The following is a 25101-nucleotide window of genomic DNA, read 5'->3' as shown; positions in this document are numbered from 1 at the left end:
TCTACACAGCACAGTCCATAAAATTTCCCTTGTGAGTCTTGCATGCTTTATCTTCAGGCTTATTGACTCTACTACAGTAAGGGCGCCTCAAGGTAAAAGATTCCTCCTTGTCTTAATTTTGTTGAACTTACAGAATCTTTTTTTTTTTTTTTTTTGTAGGTGAAAACCTATTTTTTCTGAAAATGTTTGAATATGTAACCATAATACTTTCTACTCTGCCTTAACTTTCCCATACTGTAGTTTCTATCAAATTTTAATATTTTCTCCCTGGTGATAAGCTTGATTAACTAATGAAAAAATATTTTTAAGCGTCTTACAAATCACTGTCAAGCTCATGCTATATTGATGATCTTCTAAGCTTTTTGGAATGATGCAATCAGAATAAGCCCTTAAAGTATTTTATTTTACAAGTATTTATTCAAAAGCTGTCTGAATTATGGTTTATATTGATGACACAAGGAAAAAATTCAACTTGTTTATCACAATCCATTGTTCTTAATGTTGCAGTTACAGATTGATGTGTTTACTTATTGGAACTTGCTCCTGAGGGGGAAGCATCACCCTGCAATGCATTTGGCTTTCTCCATTGTCATCCATTCTTTGTCATCTGTTCTCATGCACTATGCTAAGATGAACATCTGTATTATGGGATGTTATAGACTGTATGTATGGTGACAAAGCTTGTGCAGCATGACAGTATGGTGCCTCCAAATACAGTTTAATCTGGAAGCTGAAAAATGCAGTGAAAAAAAAGAAAGGGGGTGTATGGGACACTATACTTCAACTTTTAATAATTAAATATTTTTTCTGATACTACTTTTCTCCATGTAAAATGATAGTCTCTACTGAAAATAGATCTGATTCTGCTAGTTCATGCTTTCCAGTTTTGACAAACCATATGAAAACCTGTAAAGAAAATACATATTATTTTTTCTTGATCCACAAAATTAAAAGTGTGTAGCCACATCATATTTTGTTTGTGCACAAAACAAGGGGAAAGGGAATGAATAGAAAATGAATAGAAAAGGAAAAGAATAAAAACACACCCAAGGTGCTTATGATTAACCAGACTAGGTGAAAATACAAACATAAAATCAATACAATTCCTGTTAATTAAAGTACTCTTTCTCTGTCCAGTGTGTGTGTTTTTAGCTGTGATCATACATGAAGTATTTTATTCCCCTATGCTTTCCTGTAAATTTCCAAGTGGTCATTTCCTTTGTCTCTTCTTTCAGTGATCTGGCTGAAGTTCACAGTTCTGTTTTCTTTCTCAGGGAAATGTTTCTACTTGTACCTTCTGTGAGTCATCATATACTGAAAAGCTAACTAGTTGCTTTGCCATCAGTCTGAAGAGTACTTATAGCACCCAGATCAGCTGGAGGAGCAGTAGATATTGCAAAGTGATGTTTGTTGGTTAATTACAATTACTGTTCATCACTTCTATATCACTATCTTGAATTTTTAACCTCTTATCATATTAAGAATGACAAAAATAACACCTTTATTTCCTAGGATTTCTTTGTGGTATAATCCAATAAATACTACAGTAGACATGGGTCTTGAGAATGGACCTTTATCAGAAAAGGGGTCGATGAACTTGTTCAAGTAGGAAATATATAGATGGAGAAAGTACAGCAAGGAGAAAAATACCACAGGGAAAAAAGTAGCTTATATGACAAGATGGGTTACAAAATTGAGTGTAGATAGCAGCAGAGATGATAGCCTGGTAGATAATAGCATTAACTATGCAATAGACAGCACTGTTTCAAGTAAGTGCAGAATTCATGGATAATGAGTGAACAACAGAAGGTAACTTAAGTTATAGGTAGATACCAAAGTGTATACAAATTAGGTAATGTTTAAGGATTCTTCTTGTAGCTGTAGATAAAAGCTTGATCTCTTTTGGAGTCTTGCCAACAGCTGCTCTTCGACCATGAACAAAAGTACCCTGGTCATCGGTACAAAGAACCGGAGACAAAGCCACTTTGACTTTGGACAGATCTTGGATCCCAGGCTTGATGCAAATCAGACAAATAATACCTTACTTACACTTATATGAAAAGTGTATGTAAGCTTTTTCTTCCTTTTGAAAAGAGAGAAGTGGCTTTTTTGCTCACTAATTTTACTTCTCTACGTTTGGTTTTTTGTTTTTGTTTCCCCACGTGACCGTATCGGTATTTTCCCTTTGTATTGTCCTAACACGTTGGGAGAATGTCCATAAATACCTACAATATTCTTGTCTTTCTGATTTATGATTCCTTTATTCTAAACTTCCTCTGAAACTGCTTCCCTGCCCTGTGTTGACAATTAGCAATATGCTATGGCATTTTCTATCATTCTTTTCAAAACTGTCCCACAGTTCCTGTGCCTACTTGCATGCAACCCACTGACTCCTCTGAGTAACCCAGAGACCTCATCTTCTCTAGCCACGGTCCTAGGCAAGGACTAAGCTTGCCTGTTATAGAAGTCCTGTGTACTGGGGAAGCAGATCTAAGTCATTAAAGGATATTTGTTTAAAATGCTTCATGCTGTTGGCTCCTTTGAATAGCAACTGAGAATAAGGATGATGGTCATGTTCTTCTGCGTCACATTGTGTTGTCAGTCTCCTTCAGCCATGTTTGTGCCCCATCAGAGGGGCAGCGGGACAGCAGAGATTGGCAGCAGTCTCAGACCCTTCATGTGGGGTCCTGCTGTCCTGTGCTTGCCACACCAATGGCCAACATCTAGTCCTTGCAGCTGGAGAACAGGAATGCTTAAACTCAGTTTCTGAAGTAGTAGCCATTTAAGAAAAGAAGATGTCTTTTGAAAGAGATAGTAAATAAAGAAAAATTATGCTAAGGATATGCATGATGAAACCAGACTGAATGAAATATTTTCCAAAAATGACTGCAATTGAATATGGTTATTGAATGTGGTATCAGTAGCTGTAGTATCTATAGCAGCATCAATCCAAGAGAAGGAAGATTACACAGGAATGTGTGAACCTTGCACTGAAGCCTTCCTGCTTTTTTCCTTAGCTTAGCAGACATTAAAGGTATTTTGGGGGACAACAGACTTTTCTCATACCTGCTCAGAACTTAGAGGAAAATGCCAAGGATCCCTGTGAACTTCACCATGCCTTGAGGAGTTATTGTATACTATAAGACTTATTTAAAAAAAAAAAAAAAGAGAGAAAAGAAAAAAAAGCCATAGTCAACATGGAGGGAAAAAATAAGGAATTACTAATTCTAGCTAATAACCTAAAGGTTGCCTTCCAAATCTATATAAAGATCAGAAGAAATATGAGACTAAATCTGTACAGACATGGACTGATTAATAGCACAACAAAAATCAGGTTTCCTTTTTCTTGAAATGCTACTCTCTTATTTTTTAAAGACACCCTAATTATTAATCAGAGTTGAGTTGTTCTTTTTTTCTTTCCCTTTATCATAAGGGAACACTGATATATTCATCCTGCCCCTCTGTTTATTATTCCATTTTTGGAATCTGAAACAAAACATTCATATCTTCCTCCAGTGCTAGTTCTCAAATTAGTGCTGTTTAGTAATGTGAAAAAGGTTCCATTTGCCCTTCACAACTCGGTGAGCTGTAAACACTGAAGTAATTGAGCCACCCACGTCCTGGTCTGCAGGTGATATGAGTGATGGATTTTATTACCATTTAATTAAATTGCAAATGTTATGCTAAACTGAAATTTCTGGCAAAAGTTGAATAACTGGATTAAATTACACCCTTGTTTAAAAGCAATAAATAAATAGTTTGAGTAATCTGGAGAAAATATATTATTCAGCTCTCTTGAAGCAATTAACCTATGTGCCACTGGTTTGTTTTTTTGGTTTTTTGGGTTTTTTTAAATATCCCTCAGCAAACATACTGAAATTTGAGGCTGTTGCAACATTAATTTCACACCTTCCTAGTTTAGGTTAATGACTTCTGATTATAACAATGAAGATTCATTCATTCTGTAGCAGTAAAGAGATAATTTAGTTTTGTAACAATTGCAAATGACTAAAATTAAATTTTATATTCATGCATTAAGATTCAGGGAGGGCTGTCATAACTTCTGTTAATGAAAAAGTTTCTGTTTCAGTTTGGGGAACACTGAATGATTCGGCTTACTCCCATTTGCTTATATGGATGTGTGCCTAACAAGTCTACTTATGCGAAAGCCATTTGATAAGACTTTGTTTGGAACTAAATATTTCCAGTTAAAATTTATAGCTGTCAATAGAAAAGTCTGGATACTGCAATGAATGCTACAGCCAGCTGGAAAGAGGATGATTATTCTGATGGGAAATGGAAAGTAGTAGGGCTCCAAAATGACGTTTTTCATTTGAGGGATGTTACAAAAAAAGAGTGGAAAAATACAATTTTCCTGGTTGCAAAATAAAGATGACTTAAAGACTGGGAGGGGGAGTGTATTTCCATCCAGGATTCTTATTCTTTTCTACGATTAGAAACAAAAGCAACAAAAAATAAAAAGCATGCACTTGTGGGTGGAATAGGGGGGAATCAAACACCTTCTGCAGCTGCTGCCTTCATTCAGCTCTTCCAAGCTGAAAGCCTGTACTGTCATTTCTGTAGGTATTGTTTTCCAAATGTTAACCATTTGAGGATTATTATTTATTTTTAAATCAAGGTGATGACCCACAGAACATAATTTTAAGTTAAAATATTTTCTTTGGGGCTTCATCTTTTTGCTAAAGCTCTTTTAAGCGTAAGGAAAAAAAAAAAAGGTTGCAAGTGCATGCTTATTGGACAAAGCCAATATTCTATTTCTAAATGGCACTGAAAGTGAGGGAATTGTGATTTCATTTTTGTAATTGTGTATTTTAAGTTGTTTTAAGACATTCAGTCTTTAATTTCATACTGAGCTCTCTGAATAACTGGAGTTATTTTGTTGTTATTTAAGTCCTCTGAATATTCCCTGGGCTCACATGACTTGTAACTGATACTATATTAATGAGGAATAGAAGGTATTGTGCACACGTGTAAATGAAGGCCAGCAACAAAAAAAAAAAAGTAAGTGCTTTGTCTTCTCTTGTTCTAAACTTCAATCCATTTTAAAGAAGTCTGATTGTTCAGATATCTGAATGCTGAGCACTTCTGAGCACCAACTCTTTAATGCTGGCTGTACCTGGAGAAGCAAAAATATGTGGGACTCCAAATAGTTTATAGAAATGAAGTTCCAAATCACAATAGTTTGCAAATCTCTGCTATATGGTAGAATTTGGGGGAGCTGGGAAGTCTATCTTTTTCTAAGTGAAATAACTGTAATTATTGTGTGCTTTTGTATGCTAACCACAAAATTTCTGTATACGCTTAGAAATAGCTCTAAAAATGCTAGATTGCACTGTTGATATACCCAACAGTCACAGTTTTTAAACAAATAACAATATGTTAAAGAAGCACAATGGGTGTTGGCAGAAACAAGTTAAATTTCTTATTGCAGCTTAGTCACTTGAAGTATTTAATCTTCTTATCTCTAATTTCATACTTTTTTACAAAAGATTTCAATGAGCTTGCTAATGATAACTTTCCTTTTAGGTATTTCTTTTTGTGAAATTGTAGCTACGTGATGTGGTATTTAGGCAATTTTCTAACTGAACTGAAACTGCAGGGGAAAGGAATAACAAGATCAGTAGTTACTGTAATCCAACAAGAGACCTGGGCACATACAGGTTAGTCTGTGCAAAACTACACCTCTAAACATGTTTTCTGTGTGGGCTCTACATGCCTTCTTAGACAAGGAGACCAGATACAGGGTCAAATAATTGTGACACATAAAATTGCACACGCACATATTTATTTATTTTTAATTAACATGTGGAATGTTTATGGACCTCATTTTTATATCCATAATGCCTGTTAGATGCTTTGGAGTGTCAGCTGGAAAACAGGAGACAGTTCAAATTAAGATCTGGCATTATTGTTTCAGACTGTAGAGACATCCATACAAATAATATACTGCCCAGTTGTACTGTGTATGCCATGAAGTCTCCTGCACCCCATAGGTGTAGGCAGCTCTGCAGTTCTCCCCCTGATCTGGGAGAATTAAAAATTGTACGATCTAGCTCAGATGAAAATTTTAAACTCAATGCTGCTAGTAAAGCGGTAGGTGTTGTGCAGCCTTATTACCAGACTCACTAGACAAGAAAATGAAAGATAACAAAGACATGGTTCTAGTCTAGTGAACATGCCATAAAATGGAAGGAAAGGTCCTGGGTGTTTACATATTCCAGGTTACCCATTTCTAAGGAGCTCTCATTAATAAGATTGAACTGAGGCCTGCTTTTGCTTTTCTAGAAAGTTAAAAAGCAGAAGCAAAGAGCCTAAGCTTTTCTCAGACCTTGCTAGAGCAGGACAGCTATGATACAGAGGAGCAATGATAGATACTCTGATTCCAAATATGCGAAGGACAAAGAAGGGTACTCATCACTCTGAGATACCAGACTGGTTTTAGAATGCAGTGGCAATTAAGTCTCCAAACCCATTAATTCTGATTTGATTAGTGTGTTTTTTCTTTTTAACTGGATGGTTATTTTTTAATTAATAACTAGACTTAGATTGGCTAGCTTCGCAAAGATTGTTGAAAAACCATTGGAGAGTAATAATTGTTAAACTATGTTGTCCTATAATAATGTAGTGGCAAACCAACATATACTTTTTGCTTTCTGAATAAATTTCTATACATGCTTCTATGAACAGTTGTTACAGCTACTGTTGCTAACTGTAGTTAGATGCTACATAGATTAGTCTAGTAGTCTGAAAGTCTGTGTAAATTCTTGCAAGTATTGTTTACTTCAAATGCTAAGTTCTTAGCTTACATTTTAACTGCTACTGTAGCTAAAAAAGCTCATCTCACTGTACATACTAGAAATGGTCAGAATTCTGAATATTGCATGCATACCTGATTTGGTGGTGGTGTGTTTGTTCAAATCCACTAAGATTAATCAAACTAGAACATATCATGAATTAACCAGTACGCATTTTGAAACAAAAATTTAATCTAAACTTCAGAGCCTAATATTTTCTTAAATTAGCTAACACCTTTCTTTCTGTAAGCTTCTTCCCATTTTTGAAGTTGCTTTAAGACTCAAAATCAAAAGTCTGATAGTACTCAAGCTTTTCAAGGAATTATCATGTTTAGGAATTAATAAAAAGTTCAGTGAAACCCAAGGCTAGTGCTAAAAAGGCTTCTATGCATTCAAACAGGCAAGGAACTCCGAAAATTACAAAATCTTTTTTAACTACCGTGTGATACAATGGGAAGTATTAACCGAGTTTCAACCAACAGATCCTATGCTTATAACAGTTTCTTGCTCTTAAACTTATTTTCGCCAAACTCATTAACTCAACGTGAGTAAAACAGAGGAGTGGAGGAAGACTTGGGAAGTGCTTTGGGTAGAGGTTCATGGTACCTATGCAGTCAGTGATTGCTTGTGAACAGAAGGGACAGGTTTTCTTGAAGTGCATGCGATGCGATGCATATCAAATACTGCCCAACTTTAGAGAAAAGATTCTAAGTTGTCTAGGATAGATTGATAGGGTAAGACATGTTGCACGCTTTAGATCTTTAGGTTATGGAGTGGGAATAAAGCAAAGGACTGGGGGAGAACCTTGGGCAAAGAGATGATGTTCTGTCGGTATATGCTCTGCCGATGCTTTAAGAGTAAAAAGAGATCGACAGCTCTTACAGTCACTCTGGCTTTACATTTTGAAAATTTTTCAGCTCTAAGGAATAGAGTCTAGGACTGCACTGCTGTGTTCATGTGAAGTGATGTCAAAGTTTACACTGTAGATGTAAAACCTAATTGTGAACTCCTCCAACTGCAGAATCTTGAAATATGTGTTCCGTTCTTTAAAGAAAAGGTTTCTTCTGCATATTTGTCTGTCTAGCGATACCTCCTTTTGAGACTCTGCTTCTTAGCTTTTACTTTTTTAAGGCTCTTGTTACTTCAGTAAGCTGTTTTCTGTAGGCAAGCTATATCTGCTACTTGATCTGCTGCAACAGGAATAGTTACAGAACAACGGCCAGAAATGGCAACTGTTCTTCTAATTATGCTTTTTAAAATACGTGCTCTTTGTCCTGTGTAGGTTCATAAAACAGGAAACTCGAAAAGAAGCAGAGTTTAAATACTTCATCTACCACAAGTTCATACCTCCGAATTTGTGACTAGGAAAGTGATATCGTAGATTATTTTTAAAGATTAACATAAATGCTAGTTTGAAATCTGTGACCATAATTTGTAATTTTTTCTCTGTGGAAACATATTCTTCTCCAAACGCTGTCATCATTCTTCACATGCCTTTTATTGGCTGTGTCAAGCCTCTTAGGATCAGGTAATCAGACATGATCAATAAGCTGTGCTTGAAGGTTTGCTGTTAGGCATCAGCAGAATGCTGATCTCCTTGGCTAGGATCTGTGTCTGGATGCCACACGTGGGCTGTATGTTTCTCTTGCCTGGAAAACACAGAACTTGCATTGGGCCAGATGGTAAGTTGGCAACCTGTTGCACCCATATAGAGGCCTTACTAAACTGCTGGTTTATGCAGGAGGTGAAACTCCTGGGAATAGGTGATTTCTGGGAGAAAAAAATAAAAAAAGGGGAGGATGTGTCCAGTCACATGCAAACTTCTTGTGCTAAGAACAAGGAGGGAGACAGAAGAGTTCAGACAGACTGGATTGCATTTCATTCCTATAACTGCTCTTTGAATGGGACAAATGTGTTGTACCTTACATCTGAGCTGCTTAAAAAAAAATATTTGCTGATGTCACTAGTAAGTGACAGAAACTGAAATGTGTAACCCTACAAATACCAAAGGTGATTACTCTCTGTTTTGGTTAACCAGCAGTTTTTGAAAAAAGTAATACGCTCTAAATGTGATTAGTTGATTGCCCTGCCGTTTTACTGCTGTAACGTGAAACATTAAAAAAAATCCCACTTCAAATATCTGTGTTCATTAAAATAATAATAAAAAAAGATTTTTCAATAAAACTTCAGAACTCAGTGGGATAAATTGCTACAGAAAAATAAGTTCTTTTAACGCTAGCTTCTTTTGTGGCTTTTTTTTTTTTTTTGGTAGCTGAGGGTTTTTTTCCATCAATAAAATATTGTGTATTCCAGTTTTGATGTTATTCCAAAACATAGTTCAATAAGATCTGTTGAGGATTACTGAGGCTCCATCTGTTCTTTCCATGAACAGGAAACGCTACAGATGATGGTGAGCAGATGTATCCCGCCTATTACAGTCATGCTCAAAAACATTGAAATATTGGATTGAAAAGGCAAAAACATTTTAGTTCTGTGCAGCTTTCTCCTGTATTTGCTAGACTGTATCTATGTGTCTGACAGTCAGGCATCTTGAAATAATTTTACTTTTCTTTAAGAGTCTCCAAAATGTTTTGTGGTTCTGATTCTGATTTGTTGGGCTTTTTTTTTTTTCCTTCTTGAAATTAACGTTGTTCACAGCCCAGAAAGGAATTCAGTTTCACATCCAATCCAGAGCAACATACGGTATTTTAGAGCAACTTGGTGCCAATGTATGTATGCTCACACTTCCCTCAAAATTTATTAGGCCAGAGAAAAAGGGACTTAGGTATACCTTGGATTTTTGATCATTTTTTTAAAGTGGAGAAAGGAAGACAAACACCAACCAGACATCCTACTAATTTGTATGTCAGTGTGGCAGTTGCTCTAAAAAAGATCCTTGCTTTGCCTTCAGCAGAGGAGGGCTTTGAATGTAGGTCTGTCCCTCTGAGGTAAATACCTTCAGCTGCAGCAAGAAAGGTAGAAGAGAGAGAAGGTCCCCCCTAGTTTCAAAAATGTAGCACCGCAATCTCTGTGAGAATGGATTATTTTGCAGAAGTTGAAAAGCACCGTTAGGCACTTTTAATTAAATGTATTATATTTACTCCTTTTGGTTGGTTTCACACTTAGGACTCAGACTGAGGTGAAGTTGGGGGAGGTGCCTGGTGGTGCAGGCAGCGTGGCGGTGGTGTGGATGGCAGCGCTTGCCATCTCCCTGCTATCCCAAGACAGGGGGGCCCTGGCGCCCGATGTGCGCCCTGGCACGCCGGCTTGTACGTGGCAGTGCAGCTCCTCTTCCACTTCAGGGCCATACAAGCCTTGTGCCCGCTCCCCACAGAGGCTGAGGTGTTGCAATGGTGACTCTTAAAGCGGGTGGCTAAGGTGAGGGATGAGGAAGGCTCTGAAGGATCGGTGTCCCTGCTGGATTTGTGACTGATGGACATAACTCCTGTCCTGTGGTATCTGGGGCTGTGACTGTCAGGTAATGGGCCTGTTTCATACAGGGATCAGAGCCTGTGACAGCTCGTTTTGATTTATGATGCTGTGCTCATCAGGTTAAGGTTTGAGAGATGAATTCAGATTGGCAGAGTGGTAATGTACACGGACAGCAAGGGAGGTGGAGAAGCTTTCTTACGGGAGGAAGCTGAAAGAAGCTGACTCATTTAGCACAGCAAAAGAGAAAGCAGAGTGAGATATGTTCAAGAGGCAGAAAAAATTGTGTCCAAGGTAAATTATTAAGTTGCCACAAGTAATAGGTTAAACTGTCTGTGAGTCACCTTATGCTGGAAATTGATGAAGCTCCAAGACAATTTTCCAATAGGAGCAGGAAGAGGAAAAATGTTTTAAGGATTTTCATCAATTCATTAAAAGGATTGTTGAATGTGCAGTGATAATGAACAATGCATACTTTTAGTGCTGCATTTCTGTGAAAGTTAAAATCAATCTTTTTGTAACTAGCTTTGAATCTTTTGATGCTGAGGGATTTAATGGTACAATGGAAGTATTTAGCTCCCTGAGCAATCCTCCCTGATGGAGAAACCAGGACTCCCATTCCGATGATCTCTTCATTTTCTTTTGAACATCACTTTTTTCTTAGAAGAAATGCTTTGCCAAATACTTTGAAATTTTCCATTTAATTTTGTAACTCCCCTATGTTAGTCATTCCCTTCTCTTTTCTCTGGCTTTCCAAAGTGAAGAGGATATACAATAATACTGAATTATTTTAGATAAATTTTAGGTTTTGATCTTTAGTGTTTGTCTGCCTGTGTACAAATGTGATCATTAATAGAATAACCCACCCATCCCACCCCACCCCTGGCTCAAACAGCTCAATTATTTCTTTGTGCATGTCATATTGTTAATTTGGAAAAAAGTTAATCTAAATATGATGAAAAGAAAGAGTTGCACCACAGGAAAAATTGGCAGCCATCACTTTAATGGTGCCACATGCTACTTCCTTGAGGCTACGGGAGGGAGTTTAAACAGTGTGATGATTCAATTTGTAGATTGAATAAAATCTGTAGCTAGATTGTATTCAATACCTTCACTGCTGCTCCAGCAGCCCACATGCTGTAGTGTGATGCCACCCAGCTGCTATTACGGCTCTAAACTTGGTTTCTCTGAGCAGTGATATAATAAAGCGGTGATGCTTGAAGAGTAGGATTCAATCTGATTTTTAATATTTATAAACTTCACTCTCAGTATGATGATTTAATTATTTTTGACTGCTGCTTAAAAAAATGATGTGTTCAGGACATTTGTTTGAAAAAAACCCTAGTAGTCTGATAACATGAAAACCTGAAGTTCAATTTTATATAAGACTAGCTAGTAACAGATTTCAGTCTGTAGTCATGTCCTCTGGGACCATTGCCTGTAGACCCGAACATAAGTTCTCCATTTTTGCCTCCATTTTCTACTGTATAAAGTAGAAATGGGAAGCACGATTAGCTGTCTTTTAGTGTTATTTTAGCTCTAGAAATGAAGGAAATCTGAGAAGAGTGAAGTGTATGCAGTTAGCTCATTTGTAAAATAATGTTTCTTCACCTTGATCATTACGAATCTATCCTTAGAGGAAACTCTGTGGCCACTGTGGTGGCCAAGAAAGTCAAAACTTTGGCAGTACAGTGGGACTGAGATGATTTTTTGATCTGGCCCTTGTTTCATGGAATCTGGACCTTAAAGGAGACAGTAGTGATTTGTTGTGCCCCATTACAGGATCCAGTCATACAAGTCAATAATTTTTCCGCTTATTTCCTGCAGTGTTATTTGGATAGAGAAATCTGTCAGGAGTTTGTCACTTGATGCTCTAACCAGTTTTCAGTTCACTGAGACTTTTGACAAAACAGCATAAACAAACCCTTTCCGTTCCAAACTCAATACATGAAGTGCTTTTTGGTTGTGGTTGCACCCACCTCCCCACTTTACCCCCCCCCCCCCATCCCCCCCGTGGGTTCTCTTTATGCACAAGATCTAACACACACAAAAAAAAACCCCAAACACCAAAACAAAGCACACCCAAAAGCCCCCATTGTATTTTACAATGTTTGACTGTAAACTCCTTTCAAATCTACATATGAATAAAGAATACACAATTTCAGACATATGAATGGGCTTGTAAATACCAAGTAGCTTGGAGTGTAATTCTGTGTAATTCTGGAGACTTCTAAAAAATCTGTTCCTGATCCAACAAAACACTTAAGTGGAACCTTAGCTTTAGCAAAAATAAGTTGATAAAGAAATTAAAGACTCTGTACGTTGAAAAGCTAGGTTTGTACTTGAATTCATTTTTCACTGTACTGTGGGGTTTGCGTCAGACCAACTTTTCATGAATGATGTATTTCTTACTATTTACTGTACAGTTAACTCAGCACTTGAGATAAATGATAATGCTGCAGCATTACCTACATTCTTTTTCTAAGTTTATAAATGGTAAAAGTTTCATGGCATTAAGGGAAAGATCACTTTCTTGTAGTACAGCTGGGAATGGGATTTTATAAATAATAAACAGATGCTATAGGTAATATTCTGTGGATCTGAATGAAACTGAATCACTGTTCTGAAGCGGTGATTGCAAAAGTATTACTATTCTGACATCCTTTGGATGATCTTTTCAATAAGAAAATTCTATTTTTAGTGGTGATATAAGAAGACAATCAAACAGGGAATGTAGTTATTTGATACTACCAATTAAAACCTCTTCAGCCATTGCAAGATAATTATTTTATATATATATATATATAAAAGTGTGTCTTAACTTTTGGAATTTTATTCTTAGCTCAAAGTTTGGATCGATTATTGTTGTTGTAATGTTTAAATATAAAATGTTTTTCATTTTATTTCTTTGTTTTTAGTCTTAATCGTAGTGTTGCATCTTATATCTTGAAGACGTAAGGGAAAAAACCCCACTGAAATAGAATGCAAATATCCCATTGTATGAGTAATTCTTACGTGTAAATGGCCTATCAGGATCTATAGATTTGATCCTTTTATGGTGTTACTTATAGCTTCTAAAACTGTGACCAGCTGAGCCACTTACAAAAGCAAATCATACTCTTGAATTTGAGTCTGTAGTCTGTGTTTCTGTTTTGCTAGATCATCAAAAAATACAAGAATGAGTAAAAGTCTGAGCCCCACAATCTTCTGTTGGATAGCACAGTGAAAAATGAATGAATCTACCTATATCAATAAAAGTCTTGATTTCATTTTTTCTTCAGTCTTACAGAATCTGCGTCCATTTTTCTTGATGATGTGGCATTGGGAATGCACTAAGAACTATAAGAGCAGAACACAACAGTGAGGGACGGCTGAGGGAACTGGAGTGGTTTAGCCTGGAGAGAAGGAGGCTGTGGGGGGCACCTTATTGCTCTTTACAACCACCAGAAAGTAGATTGTAGACAGGTGGGGGTAGGTCTCTTCTCCCAAGTGGCAGGGACAAGACAGGACAAGAAGAAACAGCCTGAAGTTGCTCCAGGGGAGGTTTAGAATGAATATTAGGAAAAAATTATTCACCAAAAAGGTGGTCAAGCATTGGAACAGGCTGCCCAGGGAGGTGGTGGAATCAGCATCCCTGGAAGTGTTTAAAAAAATGCATAGATGTGGTGCTTAGGGACATGGTTTAGTGGTAGACTTGGCAGTCCTTGTTTAATAGTTGGACTTGATCTTAATCATTTAGTTGGAAAAGACATTTCTGTGATTCTGTTTGGAGTATTTTCTTTTCCCAGTGGACAATCTTGGCAGAAAACCCTTGTGCAGTCTAAAAGTAGAATGGTTATTTCTTTGAAGGCACATATTTCTGGAGGAACATAATAGTAAATTATCATGTATCATGTACTGTACTCTTCTTTTTTGCTTAGCAGTAGTGAAACCAAGGGCTTCTGTATCACTGGTTAGAAATGTGTACAACCTGCAATTACTAGATAAACAATATAGTGTTAAGCAGGCCATATACAAATAATGTGGAAATTTGTAGAAAACAATATGGAACAGCAAGCTACCAGTCCATGACCGTAGGTCTTCACCATATTGTTCTTGAGATTCTGAGAACAGCCGATAAACTAAAAGCAAGAGCAGAGTCGAAAAAATACTATGTGAGAAAAGCAGATTCTAGCATTAAAAATTGGGAGGCATAGAGTTAGTACTTCTAAGTACAGAGTAGGGACTAAGATTGAAAAAATAATTGTGGAAGAAATAGATTAATTTTTTATTTAAAAAATAATTTTTAAACTAGATAGGTGACAAGCAAGGGTCTATGTGGTACCAACAGAACCTCTGAAGGTAGTGAATAGAAGAGCTTCTATTTCTCCTTTTGTTTTTTCCCCACTGGAGGGCAAACACTGTTCAAAAAAAGTTAAACTATGTGCCTTTAACAAGTTAAAATATATACTTTGCTATAGCTTTCATTGTCTGACATTGATTTAATTAAATTTTATCAGCTATTGTTGATTGGGAGGAGTTGCAATTTTTTTGCTTTTCCAATAAACATATTTAGCTAGCATATCTTGTAGCATTTTCAAACATAAATGTCTTCTCATGAATATGTGCTTATGATTCAAGTTTGTTTTGAATTGGACTTTTTAATATTTGGGGGGGTTAGTTGCATACTTAATTAACTGAGCAACAAATTACTACTTTCTGCTTTCTGGAATGAAAATTATTCTGCATGTTCATCTTGAATCTCTACAAGTACTTTAGGTATAATCAAACATTTGGTCCTGCTAATCTGTTATAATCCTGTAATCTGGGTGATCTCTAAACATCACTGTAGGATATGTCAGTAAGACAGCTGTAATGAAAACAAAAGTGTTCGTGATTTTCGTTGAAAATTAGGAGCTCCTTTTAATAAAAAGTGCATCTTGGACTATGATCTAGACTCTTACGTAGACTGCAAAAATGCAGATTAGGAATGGGTATTAGAAATTTTAGAAGGCCGCACTTTGTACTGAAGTATTCTCTCAAATGATTTGTATAGATGCTTGATCCTGCAGCTTTTTAGTCGGGGCAGCAATACATCTCTGTTGTACTCTCCAAGCTGCGCTTAAAAGATCTAGTAATGCAGCCAGACACAGGACTCAGCCTGCAGCTCTGTACTTGTATTATTTTCTGTCTGTGGGTAAAGCCTGCATGCACTTGAAGTATTGTATCAAGGAAATTACGGTTTGGATCGGTGGACAATGAGGTGGATAAAAAAAAACCTGTTTGGATGACTAGGCTTAGTGGATAGTGTGTCATACTCTACCAGGAGGCTGAGAACAAGAACCTATCCTGAGACCTGTCCCGTGTGTCTCAAAGCTTTATCAATAACCCACAAAGTGCAAAGAAAGTGAGCTGTCAACAGGTTTGCAGGTGATGCCAAAACTGGATGAGGCACCAGTCAGAAAGACCTAGACAGACTGGAGGAATGGGCCAACAGGAATGTCATGAAATGCAATAAGAACAAATGCCAAATCCTGCACTTGGGAAGGAATACACACTGGGGAGCAGCTCTGCTGGAAAGCCTCTGGTGGACCTGGTAGATAGCAAGCTGAATATACTGCCTGGCTTGTTGCTGCCTCAAGCTGAAGCTAGGAGCATCCATGGCTGTATTAACAGGAAGGATCACAGCCAGTAGGTTGAGGGAAGTTGGTTACTGCTCTCATTATACTGCATCTAGAGTGCTGCATCCATTCTGGGTCCTCTAATACGAAGTACTGATAAACAGAAGGGAGTTCAGTGGAGGCCCTTTAAGCTGGTGGGGGGTCTGGAGCATGTGCCTCGCGAGGAGAGGCTTGAGGGAGCTGAGGCTGCTGCTTCAGACTGGAGAAGAGATAGATTCGGGGCACCCCAGCACCTAAAAGGAGGTCATGGAGAAGACAGATAGCTTCTTCATAGGGCTTCATGGCAGAAAGACAAGATAATGGTCACAAAATGAAATAAGAGACATTCTGGCTTTTTACAAAGACGGTCCAGCAGTGGGACTGGCTGCCTAGAGAGGTACAGTCTGGTTTTCAACACGCAAGCAAGTCAATCCCCAAGCAGTCTGGCCTGGTCTCATAGCTGGCCCAGCTTTGAGCAGGAGGTTGGGCTAGACACTTCCTGAGGTTCCTTCCAACCTTAATTATCCTGTGATTTTTATTAGAAGGATCAAATGACGGTTCTGAGAATGTTACTAGCCACTGTTGTCTTTGTGGAGTCTTAGTTTTTGCAGTGTAGATCAGGTAGAATTTAGAATTGACAAGTAAATTGGCTGAGGTTTTTTGCTACTTCATAGTCTTGGTAGGTTTCTGCTTGGTCACAAGTGGAATCACAAAATGGTCAGGATGGGAAGGGACCTCTGGAGATCATCTAGTTCAACCTCCTCTGCTAAAGCAAGTTCACCAAAAGCAGGTGGCAAAGAATCGTATTCAGGTACGCTGTCCCCTCATCCAGGTCACTGGTGGATGAGTTGAACAGACTGGACCCAGTACTGACCCTGGGGAACACTGCTAGGTTGTGTCTGATTTTTTCACTGGGCAATGAACCTTCTCCTTCCTTGTGTGCTGGTTTTAAGAAAAATCTGTTTTTTGCAAGGTGAAACTCTTCACTTTGTAAGTGGATTGTCGAGAGCCTTTCTTTTTCTCAACATCTTTGCTGTTTGGTTTTAGGGTTTTTTTGTTTGTTTTTTCCTGAGGCACAATTGGCAGTATGATTTCAGCTCCATATTAGCATATTAGATGTGATTTGGTGATAGGTAAACCCTCATTAAATGAACTAGTAGACATAGAAATACCTGCAGAAAGGACTGAAGCAAAAGAAATCTGAGTAACCTCAGAGAGATTCAAAAGTGTATTTTTAAAGTCACGTTAGCAGGTGAAAAGCTTCTTACAAAGTTTTTATCTTTTTTTGAAACATCAGAGCAGACCTGCTTTAAGCTGTGAGCACTTTTGTCATATGCTGAAACAAACATGCTGTGCTCCACTTCAACTTAATCACAGGGAATTAGTATTAATTCTTCCATATACTATTAAAAGTATAAATGGCTGTCATCTGCTTCACAGAGGTACATGGGGCTACCTTTTAGGCCTGGGAATGTGGACCCTTGAATTCCAAATGAACAAGTTCAAAAGAGCTTCTAAAATGAAAAAATATTTTATCAGAGCTAGAGAAATCCCTGCTTCTCAACAAGCAAAATTATTCAGGACTATACTGAAGATACTAACCTGGGTGAAGGTAGAGGGTTTTTTTTTTTTTCCTACTACATTAAAACTGTGTAAAACCAGGAATCTTGCAGTACGTTTGATGTGGTATGTGTGTGAAGAATGCATCAAATTATAGTCTATATGTGAGTTGAAGGAGCTTATTCAAAAGATAATAAATTTACAGCTAATATTGCAAATGAGCATCTGCAGTCTGAAATTTAAAACAACACAATTTCTATGCAAAATGTTACTATTATGAGGTTTTAGTCCAGTAATTACTCGTCTATATTAGTGAGATTATCATGTTATTAATTTCTATTATAACCTTTTTAAAATGGTGGGTGTTCAAGGACTCTCTTGAAATTCTATTTTTGTGGGGACAGCAGTGAAGCAGTGTCAAAGGATTTTTTTTAATGCCAAATCAGCAATGTGTTTTAGTAAGTTAGACGGTCCTTTGAAAAGTACTTATAGAATGCAATTTGTTTGTTTTCCTAAGCTTCTCAAGAGATTTTTTTTGCTCAGTGTTATATAATCTAGGGAATATGGCTTTTCTTATAAGAAGAGGAACAGTTTATCACCACTAATTCTCTTTAAGTTGGGGTGGTTTTGGGCTGTAATAAACTTGTTTAGCTGCAGTTTTGACAACAAAATCTATGTCATTCACTAGTTTTCCTGCTTGTAGGTGGGGTTTTTGTGTGTTTTTAAGGCACTGTCCTTGTCATGTTAGCTGTAGAGTACTTCTAAGTATGTTTCTCTGTTATGTTTTATAGGTAGCGTACAGTTTTCTGTAAATGAACCTTATCAAAGTTCTGGAAGCCTGTAACAAGTTTTTCAGGATGTTTCAAAAACACCTTTTTATCTACAAAGGTTTACAAAAATGAGTAAATCTTTGATAAACATTGTGGTACAACATAGCAGAGCAGTGATTATTTGTGGTAGCTTGTAGTAATAAGAAATCATGTATTAGTCTCCTTGAAAATCTTTTGTCAAATTTATCCTCAAAACTGCACTGAACACCTTCCCCTTTGTGAAGGTTAGTCAAAAACCATTTTCTTATTTCAATGAATGTTCTTGTCTGCAGTGTGAAATGGAAATATGTGCATTTCTTGAGTTCATTTTAAATGGTTTTGGTAAATATTACCTCACAGTCTGTTGCTTTGAGGAGAAAGGCAACAGTAATAGTTTTATTAAGATGTGTTAAGAATGAGTCTAAATCCAGGTTAGGTATAACAGATAAATTCAAAATAAACTGTTTTGAAAGATTAACTAAAAAAATTCTCATTGGTTCCTAGCTGCCTACTTCCTCAGCAGTATAAATACTGCATCCACCCTGGTTTGCATGAAATGTATTGGTACAAGTTGTGTTACATTGGGTGAAGGAGTAGAGATGAGGAATTGGGATGTTCTGCTCAATTTGTGACTTGTGACCTTGTCTTGAGTAAGTCACTTGACAATGGTCTTATCTGGTCCTTTGTAAGCAGCATATACTGCGTGTGCTACACTTATAAATGAACACAGTCAAACTAGGGAGAAGATTTATGGCCCATTAAATACCCTGCACTGAATGGTGGCATGTAGGTATATAATCCGTGATAAATACGAAGTGGCTAATTTCGGAGCAGTTACATATCTGCACGTCAGATCATCCACTAACTTGAGTCATCCTCCTCTTAGCTCAATGCATGAAAGGTTTAAAAAGTCTTTAAATATATGATGTTATGCAGTGCTATATAAATGTATTTATTAATGTAATGAATAAATGAAATTTTAGCAAATTTTGGTCCAGGTTTGGACCAAATGTTTCTTCAAGTTCTAAAAGCTGGTTTAGAATACGTCATAGAGGCTTGAACAAGAGGAGTAATGAAGAAAACCTGAGATCTGGGTTGATTCTCAGATTATTTTCCTTCCTACGTAGTCTGTGTTGTCAAATGAATATTGCAACCTATGCCTTGCCCAGCTTTAGTTGGACAAAATCCTTTATAGAAAGGTACATTCTTTTTTGGTCAATTATTTCTTGATGATGTTGGAAAATGTAAGTAGAGAAGTACATGCTTCTCTTTACTTTGAAAGTTTGACTTAAATAAAAATTAATTTCCTGGTGTGTTGTGATGTGTGAATACTTAAGAAGACCAAAAGGTATTAATCATTGAAATGGTTCCCATTTTGAAAGTGACTCCAGCTGAGAGATTTCACTGAAACCAAAAGAGCAATATGAGTATTTTCTTAAGGAAGTCGAGTAGTCAGCCAAATACTGCTTGCCACTTTCCCATTAAGTGAATCCTGCAAATTCTTCATTATTCTGGAAATCCAATAAACCACTAGGAGTGGAAAATTAATTAATTAGATGTTATTAAAGTCCAAGAATGGAAAGCAGATCTGGCCTCTACCCCTGGCTTTTGTTGTTTCATTTTGTGATCTGAACATTACTGAGCCTCTGAATACACCTTTGGTCTCTGCCTTACGATGACTCTCAGACTTCAGGGTAACTTCTCTCATTTCTGATTACTGCTGATGGAACTTGGTCTTTGACTTACACTGTGTTTTCAGATTACAGATTAAACAGACCATGTACACTCAAAAACTTGCTATGAAATTGTATTGGGTCTGGCTGATCCCCATAGAAGCCGTTCAGTGCTGTGCTTGTAGTGGTACAGCTAGGAAGGTGGTGATCACACACTGGGATCTGGCTGGTGCTGAGCAGCACAGCACCACAGCTGTCTCTCCAGCCTTCTTCCCCCTTGTAGGCAAGATCTCGGCAGGGGATGTAGCCAGGACAGCTGACCCAAAGTGACCAATGGGATGATATAAATGCTGAGAGAAAGGAGGAGGAAGAGGGGGCATTTGTTGTTTAAGACATTTGTCTTCTGGAGCACCCGCTACGCATACTGAAGCCCTGATTCCCAGCAGGTGACTATGCGTCGCCCGCTGATGGGAAGTAGAGAATAACATCTTTTGTTTTGCTTTGTTTCTGCACATGCAACGTTTTGCTGTAGCCTCGTTAAACTGCCTTTGTCTTGAAAGACAAGGGTTTTCTTTTAATCTTATTTTCTTATTTTTTCATCTTATTTCCCCCCCCCCCCCCCCCCCCGTTCTGAGTGGAGTGATACAGTGGCTTGATGGGCACCTGGCATCCAGCCACGGTCAACTGACCACAGAAATGTCCTGTCAATGCCTCCTAAGATCTGATCAGTAAAATCTTTGGAGATGATTTTCACAGAGAAGCCAATATTTATTTAATGTGCCATAAAACATGATGTGCAATTCATAATTTCTTATGCACAGAACACTACCAATGGAATGTATTCCTGTGCTTCAGAGGTCCCACAATTATTGTGGGAACAGTTAGACCCCATTTTTCATGTTTTTTCAATATATGAAGTTATGGCAGTACAATGTATATGTATAATCAAAGTATGAGCATGCTTTCTCTTTCCCAATGGAAACATGATAAAAGCAGCAAATTCACCTAATCCTTGAGATTAAGACAAAATAAGTCTAAAACTACACCAGCATCTTTTTTTGTTCATTAATTAGTTAATAGATGCTTGTAAAACTCTAAGCATCATATTTAGTGTGTTTTCATCATTTTCAGCTAGAATGCTTGACTACTGTGATACCCAGTAAAAGGAAAATTCTCATTATTTACTTTTTCTAAAGACCTGTGTCTACAGAATACTGTCTCGCTATGACCTCTGCATCTTTACTGTTCAAGACATTTGTAAAAAAGATGACATGAAACAGTTCATGCAGAACATTTTCAATATTTTTACTCATGGCTGTTATAGCTATAACCCATAGTTTTTGAAAAATAGTACACAAACTTGGTAGAACAAAACCTGCAGTAATTTACTAGAACTAGATATTTAGTGCTAAAGACATTGTTACTACATAATTGCCAGCATTTCTGCTAATTTCACTGTAAAATTTTGGATGTGTGCATTTAAGTGTGGGAAGACAAGATGCAATATTTTTCTGATGGTCTAGTAATAATTAAAAAGTTAAAAAAATGATAGTTTATTGGGGGGGGGGGGGTTACCTGTTAACTCACAAGAGTGCTAATAAGAAACCTTTATTACAGTAGGCTGCGCAAACATTTCTAAAAGTACTTCTGAGATCTGCTCAATATCCACCATTTATTTTAACTGTGTCTTTCTCAGGCCTTACAATGATAAATGTGAAAGGCTGAAGAGGGTAAAGGGACTTCTATGAGAACATAAGTTAGATCAGTGGGATAATTGCAGTAATTCAAACTTCTTTCATATTGCGATCAAACTAGATCTGAGAAAGTTCCCTTTTTCTGTAAAGCAGCATAGCTTCAATACACAGATAGCAAACTAAGGCCAAAGGTGGAATACCTTGCTCAAAGATAACCAAAATCCTGGAGCACAAATGTGGAAAAGAGCCCGAGACTCTTTATGTGCTCCCCCCATTAAGAAAGCAAAGCCTGCTTTTTCTTCATTATTCTTCTTTGCTAAGGGCACGCATCTCTGATGTCTAAAAATTCAGTAGTGAATTGTAGTGAACAGAGCTACATCTGGCTGCTGATCAGTCACCAGCGGTGTTCCTCAGGGTTCAATTCAAGGGCCAGTTCCGTTTCATACATCTACCAGTGTTCTGGGTGCAGGAGTTGAATGCACCATTAGCAAGTTTGCCAGCAATACCAAACTGCGAGGTGCTGTTGACTCTCTCAAGGGACAGGAGGCCTTGCAGAGAGGGATCTAGATAGATTGGAGCATTGGGCAACAAGTAATGGGATGAAGTGGAACAAGTCCAAATGCCAGATTTGCACCTGGGCTGGAGCAGCTCTGTGTACAAGTATGAATGGGGAGAGGAGTGGCTTGAGAGCAGCCCTGCAGAAAGGGGGCTGGAGGGCAATGGGCAGCAGGCTTGGCACGAGTCAGCAGTGTGCCCAGGCAGCCAAAGGGGGCAAGCCGTGTCCTGGGGTGCAGCAAACACGGTGTAACAAGCCGGTCACGGACGTGACGTCCTGCTGTGTTCAGCACTGGGGCGGCCTCCCCTCCAGTTCTGTGTGCTGTGCTGGGCCCCCCACTTTAAGAAGGATGTTCAGGTACTGGAGTGTGTCCAGAGGAGGGCAACAAAGCTGGTAGGAATATCCCGTGAGGAGCAGCTGAGGGCTTTGGGCCTGTCTAGTTTGGAGAAAAGGAGGCTGAGGGCCAACCTCATTGCTCTCTGCAGCTTCCTGAGGAGGGGAGGTGGAGAGGCAGGTGCTAAGCTCTTCTGCCTGGTATCCAGGGATAGGATACATGGGATGCTAGGAAAAGTTTAGTCAGGATTTTAGGAAGCATTTCTTTGCTAAGAGGGTGGTCAAATGCTGGAACAGGGTTCCGAAAGAGGCGGTTGATGCCTGAAGCCTGTCAGTGTTTAACAAGCATTTGGACAATGCCCTTAAGAACATGCTTTAGCTTTTGGTCAGCCCTTTATTAGTTGAGCAGTTGGAGTAGACAGCTGTTGTAGGTCTCTTCCAACTGAAAAAATCTGATTTATTCTATGTATTTATTGTAAGAGAAAAACTGCAAGAAAATTACTGAATCCTGTACTTATTATGTTTTGGAATCTGTAATGTCAGCATAAAATATGATTAAGTTCACATTGCTCTTGAAATCAGCCCCCCCATCACCGGATATACTCCAGTATTTTTTTATTTCCATGTTTTTGTGAAATTAATATTGAAGATGAAAGTGAATTCTGTATAATGGAGCATTGTTTCTTTGTTTGAAGTTTTACAGCTATATACTTATCAATAGCCATATCCTTTATGAAGACAAAATACTCCTGAGACCTTACGGATTATTAGAATTACTCAAAGCAGCTACCTGCATGTTAAGTCATGGAAGCAAACCTTTAACTTTTGCCAGTGTCTGGATAGCACTTACACAATGCATGGTTTCTTTCTGCCAGAAAGTTCTCAGAATTGACTCTTTGCAATTATTTTGCTAATAGATTAGAGCTAATTGGATCCTGACTGTTTTTTTTTTTTTTTTTTTTTAATCACAGAAAATATCGGAAGTGTAGTTGAGGGTTACTTAATTTTTTTAGTACATAGTTTGTCATTGAGGTTCACTGCCAAGACAGTCTAGGGTTTTGACATGGATTTGTCAGTCTCCTGGTAAGTCACAAAGATTGAGAGAGATTTGTTGTGACCGTTAACGCCTTGTCATGCTAAGGGTTAGATGTTTCTTTCACATCAGTTATAAGAACCTATTGCCAGGAGGCAACCATTAAAACTGTCTCTTTCACACAATGTGAATTCAGTCGTGACAGCAACTAGCACATCATTTGCAATTTCTTAAAATAATTTGTACTTGTTTTAGTGTTATATGCTGTGCTCTTCCTTTAAGTCAAATTAGTTTATAAGTGTAATAAAAATCAAATGTACTAATCCATTCAGGTTTACTTGCAACTTTGGGTATTGACCACAACTTTTTCATTATTTTTTTTTAACTTACCAAAGTTGGAGTAAACCATGCAATCTTTTTGGAAACTCCACACACACACACACACACACCCGCCCCCCAGTGGAACTTTTGGACAGTTCCCACCACAGCAACCTGTGTGACAAAGCAGTATTTGCAAGCTACAGTGCTCTGCCTGGAGCCCTCTCCAGTGGCAAGTTCTCTTTTTCAACTGCCTGTCAGCAAAATGCTGGCATGACATTAAATGCATCTCATCTAAGATAACATTGAGAGAGTGCTACTACATTGTAAGAGAATCTTGACAGCATTTTAGAAATATCTTCATTGGAAGAAAAAATCTTTTTGTTTAAATAAGAATTACTGTTTCAATTTACTACATAGTGATCATAACTCCTATGTAATATTAACTAGTGATGCACTACCAGAAAATGCTGTAATTGAATCGATTACTGAACCAAATCATAGCTTAGAATAGAGATACGTGCACACATTTTTCTCTTGTTCCATTGGGGAAAAGATAGTTTCCACTTTGTTAAAAGGCTGACAGTCCTCTCTGCCAATTCTGTCTCGCTACTGAGATATCATCACATCTGTTATAGATGTTCTCTGGTCAATCAGATTACTTCTGTTTATAAAAAAACTGTTTTTAGTAAGTATATAAATTATGCAGTACACCAGGAGGAAACTGCTATTATCTATCATGGAAATCTGAATGTAAGATGCATACCACAGCATGCACAGCAAAACTACAGGGTGAAAATAAAGTTTATTTAGAAATAGGACTAATCATTAATTTAGTTGATTAACAATAGTACAATTCTTATTCTTTAAATAGAATATTAAAAAGTGATCCAAGCTGTATCAGCTAAAAGATTGTTCAAGAGACAGCTGCTGCACTTCTGTGTTGTTTAAATAATTAATACCATGTTGGAAAGTGTTAATTTAGATGGTACTACAGTTACCACCCATTTCAGGTTTGTCCATACCTGGACATATAAATTGGATTACAAATTTGTAGTCTTTAAATGAATTAGACACCAAACTTCCATGAATAACCAAAAGCTATTTCATACAGCCCATGTAAACATGGAATAAATTTATTTTGTTTGTTTGTTTGTTTTTAAGGTCTGCATTGCTGGGCACAATCTTTAACCATAACAGGGGAAAACATGAATTTAGTTGAAACTATAGCAGAGTGATCAT

The 25101-nt window shown here is 37.6% G+C and overlaps 1 protein-coding gene across 6 annotated transcripts in view; it reads left to right on the top strand.

Annotated features, from left to right (window-relative positions):
* KCNIP4 (potassium voltage-gated channel interacting protein 4) overlaps window positions 1–25101 on the top strand; it is a 427804-nt gene that overhangs the window by 281234 nt on the left and 121469 nt on the right. Inside the window, exon 1 of one of the 6 annotated variants that reach the window (XM_037390386.1) lies at window positions 20–92. The exons of 4 other annotated variants lie outside the window; for them this stretch is intronic. Coding sequence is in view for 1 of the 2 variants with exons in the window: in XM_037390363.1 (XP_037246260.1) it covers window positions 16598–16694 (97 nt within the window). In the remaining variant the exon portion in view is untranslated. Of the gene's footprint in view, window positions 1–19; window positions 93–16592; window positions 16695–25101 lie in introns of those variants that run through there. One more of the 6 variants, XM_037390363.1, reaches the window with a different exon arrangement.

Source organism: Falco rusticolus, chromosome 1 (genome assembly GCF_015220075.1).
Source record: "Falco rusticolus isolate bFalRus1 chromosome 1, bFalRus1.pri, whole genome shotgun sequence".
NCBI classification, from domain to species: Eukaryota; Metazoa; Chordata; class Aves; order Falconiformes; family Falconidae; genus Falco; species Falco rusticolus.
Note: the sequence above shows the minus strand (reverse complement) of the source record. Positions and strands in the feature narration are given on the sequence as shown.